Source organism: Neophocaena asiaeorientalis, unplaced genomic scaffold (assembly GCF_003031525.2).
Source record: "Neophocaena asiaeorientalis asiaeorientalis breed wild unplaced genomic scaffold, Neophocaena_asiaeorientalis_V1.1 scaffold657, whole genome shotgun sequence".
NCBI lineage: Eukaryota > Metazoa > Chordata > Mammalia > Artiodactyla > Phocoenidae > Neophocaena > Neophocaena asiaeorientalis.
The window spans coordinates 279,058-299,762 of NW_020172727.1; the positions used below are offsets into that span (position 1 = coordinate 279,058).

Sequence of the window (20,705 nt, forward strand, 5' to 3'; positions counted from 1 at the left end):
CTGAGCGGCATGTGGGATCTTCCCAGACCAGGGCGCGAACCCGCGTCCCCTGCATCGGCAGGCGGACTCTCAACGACTGCGCCACCAGGGAAGCCCTAGATAGTATTTTCAAACACACATTTTTCCAATGCCCAAATTAAGAAGAGAAGACACGGTAATAACTCAGTATTCTTGTGGTAGATAGCAAAAAGGGCAATGATTCTTTCCTTCCTGTAACCACAACTCTTACAATTCTCCAGTGAAGAAGTAGAGCCTCTTTCTCCACCTCCTGAGTCTGAGTTGGTCCTGTGGTTTGCTTTGACCAGCCCTAAGCCTAGGCCTCAAGAGGTTATGGATATTTCCCTGCTGGAATCCTGATCATGAGAGATTCCGGACTCAGTTACCTGCTTACCCCAGCCAATTCCCAGCCATCCCTTGGACGGAAGGCCATCTTAGACTGGCCTGTTCGACCGTGACTTGCCAGTGGATCAGCAGCTCATCACAGACATGAGTGAGCTCAGCTGAGACCAGAAGAACGATCCCAGCTGAGTCTAGCCCAAATTGCCAACTCACAGAATTATGGCCTAAGGAGTGGTTGTTTTAAGCTACTAAGTTCGGGGGTTATCTGTTACAAAGCAGAAGCTAACTGAAGTAATGTATTTACGCCCACATAAATTAGAAGCCCAGGTCTATTCCTGGATTGTTAACTAACCAATTCTTTAACCTTGGATTAGTCACTCCACCCTTTTGGGCCTCAGTTTCTAAACCAGAGACACAAGGAAAGATGGTGGACTGGCCCAGTGTTTTGCAAACATCGTTAAGCAGACAAGGCCCTTCCTCAAATGATACTCTCCAAGGAACCTCAATATATGAAACAGATAAAAAAAGGACCTGCCCTGGTTCTCAAAGAAGCTAAACCCCATCTTTTCAGCTTCCCTCTAACTCCCCCCTCTTTCTCCCACCTCCACTCCCGGAAGTGGCACCCCAGAACTCTGTGGATAAAGTCTGGAAAGCATTGTGCCATTCAGTTTTCCTAAGGCTTCTCTCGGGCTAACATTCCGTGAGTCCAGGCCAGAAGAGGAGACTTAATTTTGCATGAATCAAGCCAGGCTGGCCCCTCTGGTAGCATTGCCCACACTATGTGGGAATTAGTTGTTTACTTGTCTGTCTGCTCTGCCAGACTGTGAGCAACTCAACTACACAGACTGCTCTTCCCCCTTTTGGAGTTCCTTCCCTACCCCCATGCTTGCTGCTTGCCCCACAGTACAAAGCATCTGGCCATGTAACTGGATGCTTAGATAAATGGATCAGTAGGTGGGTGGATATATGGATGGATGGATGGATGGAAGAATGAATGAATAGACAAATGACTACATGATTCGATAATTCATCGGATAATAAATGAGTACATGAATAACTTTGACACGTTATTCACAATCTTTCAGAGACAGAATGAATGTTAGCCTTCTCCCTCAGTGGAAGTCCAGGCTCCCAATAACCTTTTTTTTTTTTTTTTCCCAATAACCTTTTTAGCATTGTCAGACTGCTCTTGGCACAGTCTGAAACAACGGTAACTAAATTAGTACCTCTTGGAAAGCAACCCCAGTTATTTTCTCAGATTTCCTATCAATTCCTTTCAAGGTCAGGAAGCATCTCTCAGGCCCCCAACTCTGCAAATGTCAGCCAGCCTCTCCCCAGCCCCAACCGTATGGATCACCCTCCCCGACTTGGCAGTTCGCACACATGCCCAAAGACTTACTTGTGCCCTACATAAACAGAACCTTCTGCAGAAATCTCTGCCCCACTTGTCCACTGTTTTCCCAGCGAAAGCTCACTTCGTATGCTACCCACTTTGGTTGAGTGGCCATGATGCAGGTGGGTCTACAGATTTCCAGCTGTGTGTCGAGAGCAGGAAGCCCACAGGGAAGTGCATTGACTCAGGCCAGGGATTCTTCCTGTCCTCCTTTAAAGCTTCTGCTTCCTGCTCTAAGTTCTTAATGACTATTTAAAATCATCTTTAGCTTTAAAGGATGCTAAGTTTGACAGTGCTGTAAGCCAAGATAATCTGGCCAGAAAGCAGTCTGATGAATTTAATACCTATTTCTTTTAAGGTGGGGAATGAGCATAACAAAGTGCAATCTGGAACAGAAATAGAAATAAATCCCAGAGAACTGATGCAACATCACTGGGGTAAAACAGTAAGCAGGGATGCCTGGTGACCTTTTGAGTTTGAAGAGATAAGGCCACGTTTCACTGTCTTGTTATTCTATTATTTAAACTCCGTGCCTCAGTGGATATATTTGTCCTGCCGTAAAGTTCTTTAAGGTCCCCAGAATACTCTGCATGCCCAATAATTATGGTGTAGAGTAGGCATCTTATTTTATACAATCAATACATTCCTTAAAAGTTGCAGGGTATCAATTTGTTTTTCAATGGAATCGTCAATTTAAAATTTTCATTAGCCTTTGTATTACATAAGTAACATGGAAAAGCAAAAAGGACCTCCCTTCTCAAAAAGAAAAAAAAAGTTATCTAGTATAATCCCACCTGCCAGAGATCACCACTGTTAACATTCCAGAGCAGTGTTTTTCAAACTATGGCTTGTGGCCCATTAGGAAATCATGAAATCAACTTAGTGGGTCATGACCAGCATCTTAAGAAATGAAACAGAGAAAAGGAGAAGAGGAATAGAATTGGAATAAAGTAAAATACAGGAGGGAAAGATAGAATAATATAGTAAAGAAAGAAAAAAATAAATATATCAGAACGCATTACATAGAGAAAAGTAGTATTGTTGCTAAAACTATTGTCTCAGCTACAGGCATCTACTGGATCACAAATGTAAAACATATTTCTCACTGTGGATCATGATCAAAATACGTTTTAAAAGTACTGATTTGGGGGCTTCCCTGGTGGCGCAGCGGTTGAGAGTCCGCCTGCCAATGCAGGGGACATGGGTTCGTGTCCCGGTCCGGGAAGATCCCACATGCCACGGAGCAGCTGGGCCCGTGAGCCATGGCCGCTGAGCCTGCATGTCCGGAGCCTCTGCCCCGCAATGGGAGAGGCCACAACAGTGAGAAAAAAAAAAAGTACTGATTTGGTATATATCCTTCCAGACGTTTTTTCCCTATATTCTTACATCTTCTTAATGAACATGCAATAATCTGCATACTAATTAGTAGTAAGAGTTTTTAACTTTGGAATATAACATAAACACAATTTTGAGTTAATCAATATCTATTTGTATCATTTTGATGGCAGTAGACTATTTCACCATTCCAGCATGTAGCAATGTTGTTTGCTGTACTAATGTATAGTAATGTTGTTTGTTTGATCAATTTTCTATTGCTAATCATTTAATGTATTTCCAATAATTCTTAATTATAAGCAACACTGAGGCATCTATACATTCTTTTACTTAGATACTTATTTTCTCAGTGACGTCTCTCGCATACGGTGTTTTTGTATATTAATTTCATAAAGGCCCACTGCTTACTAGAAAATTTACACCAATTCCACACTTCTGTCAGCAGTGTCTGGAAATGATACCAATTCACACTTCCATCAGCAGCGTCTGAAAGTACCCTTATACCCACCCCATCCTCATTCCCACCCCAAACCTGACCATTATCAGTATTTCATTTTGGCCTACTTGAATAAATGAGAAAAATGGCAACTTATTTTATTTTGGCTTGATTAGTTATCTGAATTGAGGTCACTCACAGTTAATTTACACCCACCTTCAAGCAACACTACAGAATACAAATAGGCAACCACCGAGCTAGGAAAGAATCCCGTGTATCCAGGAGGGCAATCTTTTGGGTCCAGGTAGTAAAGGCCTTGATATAGAAGATGACTCCTGCTACAGCCAATGCCTTATTTTACCCAATCTACTAAGTTACCATCAAACAACCAGTTACAGCCAGACACGTAGCCACTGCCCGGCCCCATCACACGTGCTAACATCCAACAAAGCCATATGCCTGCCATCAGATGCATGGCTGGTACTCCTTGATTCGTGAACCTTTCTGTCCAGACGTCCCAATCCCAGCCCTTCTGAGCATCCAAGATCCCACCTGGACATCGTCCGTATGTCTTTTTTTTTTTTTTTTATGCCTCTGCTTCCCCATCATAAACTGGAGGCGGAAGGCTATCTCAGTGGCGATAAGGAGCTGGGCAGGGTAAACAGAGGACCAAAGCTGAAGACAGAGAGCCATGTCTGGATCCTGGCTGAGGCCCTTTTAAGCAGTGTGCTCTTAGAGCCACCAGGAGAGCCTCCGTTTCCTCATCTACAAAAAAAAATCACATTTCCATCACAGCATTCTGAGGGGCTTGTGAAATAACATGAATAACATGTACTAGCAGAAAGCAGTCACACAACAAATGTAAAGGAAACGTGAGTGTGCCCGCGAATTTGCCTGCTGTCCGCCTCAACAGGTCCAGAAGAATCTCCTTGATGACAGTCAGCTCATGCAAAACTTCAGCCATTTTCTAAAAACTAGGGGCAGGGCTGGCCACACAAAAAAAATGTCAGGGGTGAAGAAGTAATTGTAGGCCCTGGTTTCGGCTGGGGCCCCCCCAGAAGAGAAGGGCAACTCGAGCCAAGCAGTGGATTTAAGCAAGAGCTACCCAGGTCCTCAGAGTAAATCTGGGTTTTTAAAGGCCCCTTATTCTGCATAAATCTCTTTCGCATTTCACACCTGGTTTGTAGAGAAGAGCATACCCTGACCCCAGCTGCAACTTGTGACCTCACAGAGCCGTCTCATCAGGCCTCCAGCTTTTAAAAGCCAAAAGTCAGTTACAGTCTTCTCTGCATTTGAAGAAAATCTGGGTTAACGGTCCAAAGCAGTTCCCCCATGGAAAGAATCAGCTCACTTATCCTCTAGCTGGGAGAAGGAATATAGCAAAGTACAGTGAAGCTGAAAACCATGTTCAAATTTATCATAAACCGCCCCCCCTTTCAAAGGCTCAGCTGTGTGTCACTCGGCAGCAGGGTTCCCCGGGGCCTTTTCACAGCCATTTGTCAGACTAAACTGTAAAGGCTTCACACACTTTCACACCCAAAGGAACCAAACGTTCCATCGAAACACCAGGCGGCCGTACGGCTGCTGGAGCCCCCAAGATGTTTCGGATATTTCCAGGAGGCTTGAAGGAAAAGGCTCAGACTCAAACAGTCGGGCCTCAATTCTCCAGTCTTGGTCATTTCAAACCAAAGAGTGAGGAAGCCTGGGGGGCTGGGGTGGGGTTACGGGGGTTACACTACTCACTGAGTCCAGGACTTCTAGCCTCAGCAGTGGCGTCTGGGAAGCTGAGCCTGTGTCAGAGGTTTGAAGGAAAGTCCGGTGGGTGGCTTTTTAGAACCTGCTTGACGCCTTTTCAACCCCCAGAATCCACAAAGTTCCGTCTAGTCCGGGTTGCTACTTTGTGGATCAGATATCCAAGGCCCTGAAAGCAGAGCCACGAGAAGAAACCCTCTCAGGGGGACAGAAAGGCTTTCCACTCTTTGTTGCCTCTTGCCCTCCTGAGGAAATGTTCTGCTTTGCCTAGATTTTGCATAAAATCTTGACAGTAGGGGCAAATAGAGGAGGCAACTCCCGACAGCTCTAAAGCTAATCCCTCCAAGGGATTAGAGGACTCATCACTCGATTTGTCCTCCATTCCCTCCCCAAGGGAAGGAAGCGATCTGAAAATCCAAAAGGATTCTCCTTCTCACAGAGGAAGAGCTGAAGCGGCGCCAGTAAAGATTCCAATGGCAAACTCCGATTACAAGGAGTTTCCAAGCGATCTGAAACACAGCTCTGTGAACAGCCCTCGTCTGAGAATCAAAAGGCTCCATGGCTATGCTTTAATATAAAAAGAGGCGGAAACAAGGTCCTTTGAAGTAAATCACATTGCCTTCATTTTAGACGCCCAAACTTTGCCATTACAGATCAGTCATCATCTTTCCATTCCAGAAAAGCAGAACGAAACTTTTGCTTAGCCTAGAAGCCAAGAGACGGCAAGGAATAAGAACAGTCGCTGTCAGAGCCTTGAAACACCTTACTGAGGAAGAGAGTTTTGTAAAACTACAAGGCAGGGAGTTTTCACTCAAAAGAAAAGCGTAGGTACGTTCACCAGAAGATAGGAACTAGCATGTTCATCGCAGCATTATTCAGAATAACCCAAACAGGAAACTATCCAAATGCCCATCAACAACAGAATGGACAAATAAATCACGGTACAGTCATACAAAGGAATACTATACAACAACGAAAATAAACGAACGACACTTACATACAACATAGATGGGTCACACAGATATAATTTTGAGCAGACAAAAAAAATCCACATATAAAAAAGCACATACTGGATGACGACACAACAGACCAAAACAGACTGTTAGAAGTCAGGATAATGGCCAACTAGGTGGGGAGCGGGGGGCATGCTTGGAAAGGAACTGGCAGGATTTCCAGAGGGCTGTGAATGCTGTTTCTTATTCCAGGTGCTGGTTAAAGAGGTACGTTCAATGCGTAAAGATTCATTGAGCTGTACATTTATAACTTGTGCACATTGCTTTGTGTTATAATTAAATATGCGTATGTCGTTTTTATATGGTGGGAGAGAAAGAGAATGAATAGGAATGCATTCTGTTGGTTACAGGTAGCAACATTTCTCTAGAAACCAGAACTCTGTTAACAAGTCTTCATTTCCATTTGCTTACTTGAGGAAAGCTGTTACACTGCTCTGGGCACACACAGAAACTCTTTATGTGTCTCAGGGAAAAAGACTCTATATTTAGAGCCCCTTTTATTCCGTGAAAGTACTCTGGAGTACTTTGGTCACCTGTTCATTTTCAGGAAAACCAGTCGTTTTTTCTCCCTGTGCTGTATCTCTACATTAGTCAGGGTCAGCTAACTGCTGTAACAAGTATCCTCTAAACCTCACAAGGAAAGTTTACTTCTCCCTTATGTGAAAGCCAATCAGGTGGCGGCAGACAGCCTTTTATGTGGTGATCCTGGGACTCAGGCTCCTTCTGTCTGGTGGCTCTACCATCCTTCAGGGCCTTGGAGTCCTCTGCTGGGTCCTCTGCATGCAACCAGCACAGCGGGGAGGAAATAAACTGCGGAGGATCAGGTAGGAGCTTTTATACGCCCATCCCAGAGGAGAGCAACTATTCCTCTCACATTCCATTGGACAGAACTCAGTTACATGGTCCCACCTAAATGCAAGGGAGGCTGGGAAATGTAGTCTGTGTTGCCCGGGGGGGAAAGGGCAAAGCAAGTCATTACCGGACATGATACAGACAGTCCCAGAAAGTGAGGGCACGGGTGTCTGCACTCAGCACCACTTCCACAATGGTACACGTCCTCAGCCGGGCCTCCCCCGCCATCGGCACAAGTCCACGTCCCCCAAAACAATGAAGGTGTAATGGCAGCCGACGCTAAATTGTCCTTGCAGTATCCCATGACATGAGTTAGGCTAGCCAAGCCAGAAAGCGGGCTGAGATTCTTCTGCTCTCATTTGCACCCTGCATCCAGCCAGCCAGAATATTTATGCTGGTTGAGGAGCGACAGGGGCTGGGTATTATCCATTTTCACATCTGTTTCCTTTACCCAAGCCCCCTGATAATAATAATGATAAAACAACAACAAAAATAGTCACACACGGCTGGACCCGTCTATGGATTGATTCGCTCAGTCTTCACAACCATCCTCTGTGGTGAGTCCTAACACTATCCCCATTTCACAGATAAGGAAACTAAGACAAAAAGGCTACAAATTTGTCCAAGGTTGCATAGCTGGCAAGTATCAGAACTGAGAGAATCAAAGGCCTTTCACTAGAAAGGCAACTGCGATTAGGAACACAGCCTGTGATCATTGACAAAAAATCCCAGACCCTCAGGGTACAAACCTTGAACCCAAGCTTCCTAAAGGGGGCTTGATCCAACCAAGGTGAACAGGCCACAGAAAAGTATACAGAGCAACTTGGAAAGAAAGTCCAACCTGAGAAGTAAAGGAGGGTTGTCTCTTTGGTTTGGGTTTTGTTTTGTTTTGTTTTAAATTTTCCTTCTCACTCAACAGCTGTTAAAAACTGTGAATCGGCAAATCAATCAAGAAAACCCAAAAGGGCTTCCAAATTGACCTTGACCAGCCAATACTCTTAATAGGCTACACCTCTCACTGTCTTTACTCAAATGAGTGTGTAAGTGAATCTCATTTCTCACTATCACCTCCCACCCTAACACCAGCCTGAGATTCGCCGGTCCTAGGCTACGGGGAAAGGGTTAAAATAAAGCCACACAAGCAGCAACCTTATGCAATATATTTTCCTTCGTGCAACTGGATTAGTTTTAATTAGCGAAAGCTCAAACTTTGCCAGATGAGCTCTAGTGACATCTGATACCTGAGCAAGGCTCCAAAATCTCTTCTCTCACACTGAAGGCATTTAACCCAAGTGAAACTCTCCGAAAACCTTCCACGACAGCCTTCCCGGTGTCTCTTCTTGGTTTGCCCACTTTCCCCCAACACTGCCCCAAACTTTGAAGCATCCTTCTCTCCTATTTATGAAGCAGAAAGCCCCATGACTCTCACATGGAAAAGGATTTCTGTGGTATTTATTCATGCTGCACTCTCCCCGCCCCCAAAGTTCATCCCTAGAATCAAAGTCTCAATAAACATGTACCATCTTGTAAATGGGAGCACTTCAGGGGCGAGGAGGGGGCTGGCTGAGGCAGCAGAACTTTGATGCGAAATTCACATGGAAAATACAGCTTTACTCGTATTATTAAAATATAAATCCATAGTGGGAAGCAGCCGCATAGCACAGGGAGATCAGCTCGGTGCTTTGTGTCCACCTAGAGGGGTGGGATAGGGAGGGTGGGAGGGAGGGAGACGCAAGAGGGAGGGGATATGGGGACATATGTATAGGTATAGCTGATTCACTTTGTTACAAAGCAGAAACTAACACACCACTGTAAAGCAATTATACTCCAATAAAGATGTTAAAATATATACATATAAACCCAGGCTCGAGGAACAGAGTCCAGATGCACTTTGGAGAGAAACATAAATATTGATATTATAATCTAATGAACACTGTCTCACTGGCTGTCATCCTTCCTCATAGCTCCTACTTCTTTCCTCCCTCAGTTGTCTAGTAGTAAAAATCAAGAGTAGCTGAACTCCAGAGTAGGGCTTCTTATTCCACAAATCTAAATGCACTTAGATATAATAATTAGAAATCACATTTTAAACAACTTTCTTCATCCTCCAGCCAGGCTTCAAGCATCAGCTGAAAACAGTTACAAATCAGCATTCCCTGCTACTTACAAGTTTGCTTAAGAGTAATAAGTTCTTTCTCTTCCCACCTCTTTTTAAATGTTATTTTAGCTTTATCTTAGAAAAACTCCTACTTCTAAGTTACCCCTGGGGCCTCTGAGGCCAGATTCTTATCCTTGTGTCAAGCGGTGCTCTCCCTAGAGCTCGGCACCAAGATGTTATAAACAGTCAGCGCCATCAGACCAAAGTGAGGAAACTCCACTGTCCCAGTTTGTGTTAGAAATCTGTTTTTTTTCTTTGTCTTTTTTTAATTGGGATACAACTGCCATACATTGTATTAGTTTCAGGTGTGCAATGACTGCTACAAGAAGCCTACTTAACATCCACTATCTTACAGTGACAATTTTTTTTTCTTGTGATGAGAACTTTGAAGATCTACCCTCTTAGCAACTTTCAAATGTACGTTATTATTGACTATACTCACCATGCTGTGCATTACATCCCCAGGACTTTTATGTTATAACTGGAAGTTTGCTCCCTTGCAAATCTCAAACATGGAATCGCTAGTTCTTAGCCTGATCCTACTGGATGGTCCCGAAGTTTCTGTGGAATTCTTATCTTCCACGCCCACATTCATACAACACGCCTGACAGGGGCTGGTGTGAGGGCACCAGAGTTCAAAAACTGTTTTCTAACAGTACTCAAAAGAGTACTCTCTCTCTGAAGAGACGGAAGAGTCGCCATCTTAATAGGAGGGTCGGTTACACAGGTGAATACGGTTGTTAAAACTCACAAAACTACACACTTGAGAGCTGTACATTTCACTGCAAATTATACATGGACTTTTTAAAAACATCTTTATTGGAGTATAATTGCTTTACAATGTTGTGTTAGTTTCTGTTGTAAAAGGACTATTGTTAGGACACCTTTTCGATTGCCCTGAGACAGCAAAATAAGATTAATCAACAAGGCTCTCAGAGAAGTGCCTGCCTCGACGTTTAGAAGTGGCTTTGCAGGGAAGAGATATGGGAACATATGTATATGTATAACTGATTCACTTTGTTATAAAGCAGAAACTAGCACACCATTGTAAAGCAATTATACTCCAGTAAAGATGTAAAAAAAAAAGTAAAAATAAAGAACTGGCTTTGCAAAACGCATTAGACACCTGTGAGAATTTGCTTTCGCTCCTCCTAGCAGGAGCGTGAAACGTTATAACATGGCTTCCCTTGGAGCAAGTCCGGCAGAGTAAGGGGTGGGGAGGTCCTTTCCTTTTCAATTTTATGCCCTTCTGTGTGGGCCGAGGTGCCCAGCCCTGAACATGAAACAAAAGATGCCAACAGCTCTAAGCTGGATCCAGCCGCTTCTCATTACTTCCACCAAACTACCACTGCCTCTCACCAGGACAGCCTCGGACTGGGTCTGTCTGCTTCTACGCCTGCCTCTCCCACAGTCTCACCTTGACCGAGTAGCCAAAGTGATCCTTTTAACCTCTAAGAAGTCAATCATGTTACTGCTAGGCTTGAAACCGTCCAGTGAGTCCCCACTTCACTCAGAGCAAAGGGCAGAGTCCTCACTCACGATGGCCTACTACACTCTACCCCGCCGGGCCGTCGTCCAGCCCCCCTCCCCCGCCTCCTCTCCTCCCACTCTCCTCCCTGCATGCCCCAAAGCCACCACACTGGCCTCCTTACCAGCGCTCCACCACACCAGGCACGCTCTCAGCTCAGGGCCTTGGCAGGATCTCCGGTTTCCTCTGCCGAAACACGTCCTCCAGCGCACTACCTCATTAACTCCCTCACCTTTTCCCAATCTTCACTCAAATGCCGTTTCCTCAATGAGGCCCACCTGACCGCCCCACTGAAAACGGCAACCTCACTCCAGTCCTCTGGACCGCCCTCATCCTGCGCTAGTTGCTTTTCGCCCATAACACTTAACACCTGCTAACGTGCTTTGTACTCCTTACAAGTAACACTAGGTTTGTTGTTTATGGTTTCTCTCTCTCCTCTGTAAACTGTTTGGAACTTTTTGTTCACTGGTGAAACTCAAGGGCCTAGAAGAGTGCCTGGAATACAATAAATGAATGACCCTGGATGCTAAGATCATTGGTCATTTTATTTTGATATCTCTCTGCATAACAAAAAGAGGCCACGGAGGGCTTCCCTGGTGGCGCAGTGGTTGAGAGTCCGCCTGCCGACGCAGGGGAGGACAGAGAACTGCTTGGTCAGCTGTCTCCTTCCCCCTGACCCAGCATTTCACAGATTCAGGTACAGGTTTACACCTGCTTGGAAAAAATTAACACAGGCCTCCCACTCTGCATGATCCAATTATAGTACCAATAAAATAACAGCCAATAATTACCAGGGGCTCACCATGTACCAGGCGCAGCTCTAAGTGCCTGAGCGCTCAACCTGACTCCTTTGGCCCTGTCAACAAACTAATGTAGCAGGTACTGTTTTTATCTCCACCCCATAATAGATGAAGACCAGGGACCCAGGATTTGAAGCGCGTGGTCTAACTTCAGCATCCGTACTCTTAACCACGCACTAGCTTCCTCTCGATAACTAGGTAAACCAGATACCTGACAACCTTGCTCAAACTGAGCCCAAGCAAACTCCGAAGGTTGTGAATTCCAAACCTTTCTTGAAGGAACAGAGCACAAGGACATAAAGTTCTCACCACGTATCCTCAAAGAAAGGCAGGGACAGGCACTTGGATTCTCTGCCTTGGACAAACCAGGCACTTTGGAGCCAGAGGAATGGACTCTAGGACCCAGAGAGTTCCCTTGCCATCCAGCTTTACAGTCCTTCGATGGCGAACACCAAAGCAGGTTCCCCCAAATAAACTCTTTATCCGTTATACACAAGGAAATTTAAATAGCCCCTCTGATGGCTGTGAGTCCAGTGTGAGCCAGACTAACCTCATTTCCCTTTTGAGTAGGGTTATTAGACTGGGAGATCAAAGAAATGCTCCAGACATATGGTATCTTGATTTCAGCAAACCATCTGACAATCACTCATGATGATAGATCTTGTGGGCAAGGTGGAGAAATGTGGTTTGAGTGGGAAGGTAGGGGGAGCGTTCGGGGCTGCTGCAACAGTGGTACCCAAGGGACAGTGATTAATAGACGTCAGCCTGGAGGGATGCTGTTAGCACCCCTGCCAGTGTGCTCCGGCCTTGAGTACATCGGAACAATAATTTTATCAAGGACGTGGGTGATGGGGTAGCGTCATGTTGAGGATGTCTGCAAAGAGCAAAACGCTGTGGGCAGTAGCTGACACACCGAATCAAGATTGTAAACCATCGCCACTGACTGGAAATGAAAGAGCAAAGCAAGCAAGATTCAATTTAACAGAGACAATGGGGGAGTCCTGTGAAATTTAAGTTCAAAATACCAACTACACAAATGGAACAGAGGAAGCCTCATGTAAAGGAACTGCCACCATAAAGGAAAGGGGTTTGTTGGGCTATAAGAGCAATCACGCACCAGTGGTGTCGTGCAAAAGGTTAAGGCAACAAGGGCCCCCTTAGTCCTAGGAGGGGCGTGAAGATGGAGAAAGGAATGGGTCCATTCCTGTGGCAGGGGGCGACCAGACTGGAAGGGGATAGGAAATGTGGCATTAAGATTCCTGGTTGAAGGAAGTGAAGTTGTTTCACCTGGGATGAAGAAAGCTTAGAAGGGACAATAGCAGTCACCTCTAGACACTTAAAGAGGTCCTGGAAAAGAGATTATAAGCAGATTCCATATGGCTCCAGACAGCAGATTAGGACTGAAAGGCAGGCATTGCCAAAAGACAGATTTAGTCTCAGTGTACATAAGGATTATTTGAGAATGGGAGCTATACAGCAATAAAGTTGGGGTGTGGGTGGCCACGCCTAGGAGTCTCAGAGGGCACAGAAACTAGATGGGCTTCCACTTGGGACATCTTTAAAAAAGAGTCTCACCCTGAGTGGGAGGCTGGATTTGAGGGACACTAGGGTCTTTCCCAACTCTAAGATCCCAAGACTGTCCAACACTTGTTAACCTCATTTTGTTCTTGGTTAATTTCACTTTGAAGGACTTGGGTGTTTCATAATTAAGGAATTTTTCAGCACACGGATGCCCAGGTCCTCAGATTCCTATTTCAGTACACTCAAACCTTCTCATGTTCATTAATAGATTGAGGGACAGACATTAGCGTCAGAAACAAAAATTGACCCTGCCTGTCTTAGTCATTTACAGAGATGAGCTAGACAGGGTCTCTGCCCTTTGTGGGCTTACAGTCTGGTTAAGAGTGCTCTCCAAAACCTTATTTCAACAAATTTAGACCTTAGAATGAGAGCCTTACATTCAGAAACCATTCTCACCTCATTATCTTTTGTTTTCGCTTAACTATCAAGATGTGATTCATGAGGAATTCCTGATGCAAAAAGAACTTGCAGGAATTTTTGTGATTGATATTTTGGTCTTGAGACACTCTTCCCATGATTGTTTTTAACCGAGGGTCCCACAAAATCTTTTTTGGTTCACGATTTTTACTAGAGTAAAAAGAAATTCAACTGAACTATCAAAACAAAATCCCAACTGCATTTAAAACTGCCTTTGTTCTAAAATTTCAAAGCGTTGGGAATTACCTGGCAGTCCAGTGGTTAGGACTCTGCGCTTCCACTACAGGGGGCCAGGGTTTGATCCCTGGTCAGAGAACTAAGATCCCGCAAGGCACGGATGCGGCCACAAAAGAAAAATTCAAAGCATTATATGAAGTCAATGGATCTTCCAGACGTTTGCGCTAACGTGGGACAACAGGAAAGATGTCATATGTGACTGGAACTTAAAGGTGATGCCCACCGTAGACCAGAAGCCCTGAGACTGAAGATGTTTCTGAGCACTTATGCGGCATTTACACTTTCCCGATGGCATTGTGTGGAAAACGCCTCCACAAACGGGAAGAAAGGAATCTTCATTGTTACCATCTTAGCAATGTCAGCCCAACAGAACCTCAAGGATTTCCTAGGTAAAGTAGTTTGGTAGTTTTGATTTAAAAGCCCAATCCAGGGACTCCCCTGGTGGCCCAAGTGGTTAAGACTCCACGCTCCCCATGCAGGGGGCCCAGGTTTGATCCCTGGTCAGGGAACTAGATCCTGCACGCCGCAACTAAGAGTCCGCATGCTGCAACTAAGACCCGGCACGGCTAAATAAATAAATAAATAAATACCCAATCCAGTACAACAAGAAAAGTCCAGAAAGAAATGTGCTGCTGTTACTGGTTATGAGGAAATGACACCCATGAATTATTAACACTTGAAAGATTGCGTTTTTCTCAGTAGCTCCGTGATGCGTTTAAAAGCAGCTTTCAATGGAGCTATTCGGATATCATAATGCCTCAAAAGAACTCACTGAGTAGAGCCAGGAGGAAAAGACACCTAACGACAGTTACGAAAATAACCCCCACTAAAAACACATTAAGCAGACTGCAAAGGGTTTCTGTGAGTGGTAGAATGAACAGAACGGGGAGGAAAAGGATGATCCTTCCAAATCAGGCTGAACCCACAATTAGCACTGCCATACCGACCCCAAATGATCGATTCACCCCCTGTGTAACTTCCTAGTCTACTTCTGGGCTTAGCAGTTCCTGGGTCTGCTCTGGCTGAAATGGCGCATCTCACACAGGGAGCGTGGATCTCTCGGGGCCGTCATCACTTGCCCATTCTACAGGACGATAAGCAGTCCTCTCAAAGGCTGGCCGAGGAAACGCTGAGGAACTGAGGGGGTGTGTCTTGGTCATCGTGGACCTGAGCTCCTTTCCAGCCTCTTCTCACCTCTGAAGCACTGACGATCTCCTCCTACGCCAATGAGAGGTTAGACTGTGAGCCCACTAAAGGGTAGTAAGTTATTTCCAGACCCAGCACAGAGCGACTGGAGGGCTTGGCCATGTGACGAATCTAATAACCCTTGGGGAAGGAGTTTAGGGAAAAAGAATGAGAAGCGTCACCTCTACCACACTCCCAGCCCTAGGTCTTTGTCCTCACAGTTCAAAGATTAAACAGGTTGTTTTGACATGGGTTCTCCCAGACCTGATGAGTACAAATGCAAGTTCAGGTGCAAGAAGTTTTTGCGGGAGGCGACCCCAGGAAGCACCCATAGGTAACTCAGAAGTGAGACGGAGAAAAGAAGGCAGTGAATACACAGTGTGTTTTCAAATAAGTCGCCACTGTGGGCAACTGCGGCTCAGTCCTCTGGGAACTCTGAGAGATGGTGTAGAACGTGCCTCAGAGCTCTCTCCTCCAAGGCGCAAGGAAGTGAGGCCACTGGTCCACCAGCGTCCCGTCCATCATTGATCGAGTACTACTTCAGAGGCAATGATTCGCTTGCACTTCTGGCTTTCCCTGTGTGCGAGGCCCAGCGCGGTCCATCAGTCAGAAAAGAAAAAAAGCCCTAGGCAGAGTCACAGGAGTTGGCAGTTAGCAGCCATCAGAATGAGAGGTGAGGGCTGAAGGAATCTAGCAGGGCGCCAACACAGTCTGCTGTCCAGAAGGAGAAAAGCTAAGATAAAGGTTAGCACAGGGTTCTAGAAAACTCGGAGGCGGGAGGTGGCAGGCAAGGAATCAGATTCCACTTCACAGAGAAGATGACGTGTCCACTGATTATCAAAGAAAGAGCAGAAATGAGCCAGTAAAATGTTCCAGAAGAAAAGAGTAGTATACACATTGGCCCGAAGAATGAGAAAGCCTGGCAAGTTGGGGTACAGCCAGTAGTTCAGTGTGACTGGACTGGGGTGGAATGTGGGGGAGGCAGGGAGGGACATGTCAAGTGGACGGAAGCGTAACGAGAAGGGCCTTGATTTTAATACCGTAATTCCCCTGGATTTGTGCAGCAACGCGTGGGAGAAAAGACTGATGTCTGGGAATACAGTTTGCGCACTCAGACCTGGACCCTAACTCTAGGCTCCAGCACTTTCTAGCTGTTGCTCCCCAGAGCAAGTTGCTAGTCCTCAGTAAAGTACGAAAATAACTCTCATAGAGTCACTGTGAAGATTAAATAAGACGATTCATATAAAATCTTAGCATAGGGCCCGACGTGGAGCAGAACTGAATAAATGTTAACTAAAAATAAAATAAATCTACTCGCTAGATGACAAACGTGTTACTGCAGTGAGATGGGAAAACGATGGTCTTTTCAGGACATGGCAATGGATTAACTGTGCATCCACGTGGAAAAAATGCATCTTGATCCCTACCTCATACTATTTGCAAATATCAATTCCACGTGAATCATGGATCTAAATGACAAAGGCAAAAGAAAAAAAAAATTCTAGAACATAAAAGAATATCCTCACGACCGTGGGGTCAGTGAAGAATTTAAGAACAAACAGAACAGAGCACGAAGACCACTAACCATAAAGAAAAGGATCCATAAGTTGGACTACATAAAAATAAGAACTTCTGCTCACCAAGAGGTAACACTAAGAGAGTGAAAAGGCACACAACAGAGAGACGGTAATTGTAATATCTATAGCTCACAAATAACTCACATACACAATATATAAAGAACTCCTACAAGAAAAAAACATACAAAGAACCTTACTGGAAAGTGAGTAAAGGCCTCGAACAGGGAATTCACAAAAGAGAATATTCAAGCGGTCAAAAATATATATGAAAAGGTGTTCAACCACACAAGCCATCAGCAAAATGCAAATTAAAACCACAATGAGATTTTTATTAGCTACCCACAGAGTAGCTACAATGGCCATATATACACTACCAAATGTAAGGTAGATAGCTAGTGGGAAGCAGCCGCATAGCACGGGGAGATCAGCTCGGTGCTTTGTGACCGCCTGGAGGGGTGGGAGAGGGAGGGAGGGAGGGAGGGAGACGCAAGAGGGAAGAGATAGGGGAACATATGTATAACTGACTCACTTTGTTATAAAGCAGAAACTAACACACCACTGTAAAGCAATTATACCCTAATAAAGATGTAAAAAGTAAAAATAAAAAAGACCATACCATACCTGTTCTCTCTTCATCCTCTCTTATGTGGCCTTCCTCTCCACCTCTCCACTTAAACAGCACTTAGCAGGGCCGCTCATTGCTGACAACGTACCAAGCTCAATGGCCTTGCCTCAGCGCTCATCTTCCTCTCAGAAGCATTTGACCAAAACGATTCCTCCTCCGTTCCTGAGACACCTTCTCCTGGCTTCCATCATACCATGCCCTCCTGATTTCCCTTCTAGCTTGCTCACTGCTCTTCCTCAGTCTTTCTTCTCCTGTACTAAAATTCCGAAGTTGGACTGCCCGAGGCTAAGTCTTGGTCCCCTTTCCTTTACTCTCTACACGGTCCCGAGCTCCAGGGCTTCGCGTATCGTCTCTACCCTTACATCTCACATCTACATCTCCAGCCTGGACCTCTCTCTTGAGTTCTGAACTCACACGTCTAATTGTCTAAGACATAAGCAGCTCAAGTTAACATGGCACAAACAGAAAAGCACTGATTCCATCCCCGCCCCCAAAGATAAAAGATCCACTCTTCCACGAACCTTACCCATTTCTGGAAATGGACCTTCTGTGAGCTGTTTAAGCCAAAAACAACAACAACACTGGGTGTCATCCACAATTAGTATCATTATTTGCTCTTATACCCTGTACCCAAACCAACTGGTAAGTCCCGTCAATTCTATTTCCAAAATGAATTCAGAATCCAAGCACTGTTCACTGTCACCCTAGTCCCAGCCACGGTCACCACTCACACTGTCTAACTGGTCTACCAGCTCCGGACTTGCCTCCGGAGCGACTTTGCTAAAGCGTGTGTCAGATCATGTCACCCCTGCAAAAACCACTCCAGCCTGTCTCAGGGCAACAGGAAGCAGCTGTCCAAGGATGAAGCAGCATGGAGAATGGTGACCCGGGTGGGAAGGCTATACAGGGGGTATGGAGGCACCCAGACACATTCAAAGGGAGAGAAAAGAGAACTTCGGTCACTTCCAGGCTCCCTCTCCCTTTGAAACTCCCCGAGGCCTTGAGCAATGCTAAAGGGAGATGCATGAGGTAGCAGATGCCACTGGTACTCCACCCACACACAGCCCCTCTCCCCTCCCCAGGCAACCCCTGCAGACATTCCGGTACACACCATAGGCTTTTAGCATCTCTCTACCTGGCCCGGGAGCCTGCTGAGCTCACCCCGGGGGCAGGCCCCAGGAGCCAGGGAGTTCATACTCCAGGTGCTCTCCATCAGTGAGCGATGGAAGTTGCTGGAGAAATACTGCAGCTTCCTCACTCCTCAGTGGGACACTTCTGAGGTGTGTGCTGGATTGAACCCCAGTTGCCCACTTCCCCACTCCCTCCCTGTGCTTCCTGGGATCCCCTCTCAAATAAACTCCTTGCACAGAAATCCTTGCCTCCGTCTCTGCACACTGGGAAGCCCAAATTAAGATACATAATACTGTGCTTTTCCTCCCGAAGGTAATGCCTTTTATGACATCAAACAGGAACAATGCCATCCTAAACGTATCTGGACAAGAGGAGAGGTCTGTGCACGAAGTATGGAGATACCGTTTTTGAAAAACGTAAAAATAATAGATTTTAAGTCTAACCCTTGTATTCTATGAGCTCCATCTTCATTTATTTATTCACGTATAAATATGCACAAATAGAGTATATGTTCATCAATCGTAGGCACACACCAAAAATCCCCTCTTTTCTCCATTCACCATTAGTTTGTACTCCAAACAGTGAAAAGGATTATATTAAATTCTGGGTACATAACTACCCACTCCTGCCTCTGAAGAAAAAGGGGAGAAGAGGACTCATTCTGTTCCATCGCTGAGTTTCACTTGTGAGAAATCTAAGTTAAGGTGCAGTGGGTCATACACACACACACACGGGAAATGTATGCACCACTCAACAGTCTGCAAACCTTCCCTCCACTTCTTTTGAAGTGAAATCACCACTCACCCCGACCACACTCCCCAGATATCAGCGCTGTTGAAAGTGAAGGGCCGGTCCCTGCTGTGTGGTTTGAGGTAAAAAGGAGGCAGGATTAAAGCGCTCATTTCAAGTCCCAGAAGTAAAATACGACTTGGCCTACGGCAGTCCTAATTCTTTCCAGAACTCATCCCCAGAAATGCCCTTTTAAACAACCAGTCATTAACCCAACTCCGGGTCTTTCATAGCTGCGAAAACCGATCGCGCACATCATTTATTCATTACGCTTACTATTATTGTTATTGCAGAAAAGCAGTGAATTCCCCGGGCAACATCACCTTCGCTGCGAGCGTCGCAGCCGCTGGACTAGGCGCCAAAGGACCGGCGTGCTGGCTTACGGCCCCCGCCCACCGTCCGGTTGTTCCTAAATGACTCCAACGCCTCCCGATTTAGCCAACCGTGTGCCAGGGGACTCTCCCGAGCGCCAGAATGACATTTATTGGGAGCCCTGGGATGTCGCAAGAGTGAAGTTAACGGGCAGCAAAGGTGTCCAGGGGTCTTGTACACACGGGTGAATGTGGGCGACATTCCACGTTGGGGGAAAGGGAGGGGGGCGGAACCCCTCCGAGATTCTCGGAGGGAAGATGGCACAGACAGCCATTTAGTAGGAACCCTGTTCTGTTCAGGGCAGAAGAGATGCCCAGGGGTCTCATCGATCTCCCCAGGGCCGGGGACACTCCTCCATCCACGCCCCTCCCAGGCCAGAAGGCTGGAGCAGAGCTCTTCGGAGTTCACTCCGGGAGGCGAATGGCGCCGCGCTACGTCGCACACAAACGCAAGGCACAAGTTCGGGGCTTGGTGCAGCCCGTGAGGTCACAGTAAGAGGGACAAAAACGCCACGGCGTTGCAGAAGCCCTGAGAGGACACTCACTGCTCCTCGAGCGGCCCAAGCACGCACTGGGGTGGGGGTGGGGGGACTACAGGGCTCCGGGATGGGCTACTGGAAACCACAGAAGTTGCACCAACCTCCCGCCCCGCCGGGGAGGGACCGAGAAACCGAGCCCCAGAGGTGAATGACAGGCCCCTCTGTCTCCTGTGTCCCCATAAATGCTCCCTCTCAGCCCACGGCTGCCTTCGAGTCCCGAGACTGCCCCTTTAACTTTCTCCCCTCCGCGTCTGCGTCCCTGCCCCGAACTCCGGGAGGCCTGGGGTGGGTCTCAGGGGAGGCAAGCGTAAGGTGCAAAGCTGCAGCAGGCGCGGCGCCGGGATTGCGGCGACCGCGGAGGGCGCGAGGGTGCGGCGCCGACGCGGAGCGCCGGGCGGGCGGGAGGACGGCGCGGGTACTCACGCACTGCCTCCTGCTTGGGGTCCAGCGTGCCGAGCACGCGCTGCACGCCACCGAGCTTGCCCTGCAGCGCCCAGACGCGACGGTGAGTGAGCTGGATGTCGCTCTCGAGCTCCTGGAAGAGGCTGCACGCGTGCCGGGCCACGTCCGAGAGCTGCCGGAGGACGCGGGCCAGCGCCGCGTTGCTGACCGCGCACAGGTCCAGCATGAGCAACACGGCCGCGGCC

General features: G+C 46.6%; 1 protein-coding gene across 1 annotated transcript in view; it reads right to left on the reverse strand.

Moving 5' to 3' along the window:
- NHS (NHS actin remodeling regulator) overlaps nucleotides 1–20,696 on the reverse strand; it is a 293,480-nt gene extending 272,784 nt beyond the window's left edge. The window contains exon 1 of the mRNA XM_024740300.1: nucleotides 20,482–20,696. Coding sequence (XP_024596068.1) covers nucleotides 20,482–20,686 — 205 coding nt within the window. The 5' untranslated portion in view covers nucleotides 20,687–20,696. The remainder of the gene's footprint in view (nucleotides 1–20,481) is intronic.
- Between the last annotated feature and the right edge of the window lie 9 nt (nucleotides 20,697–20,705).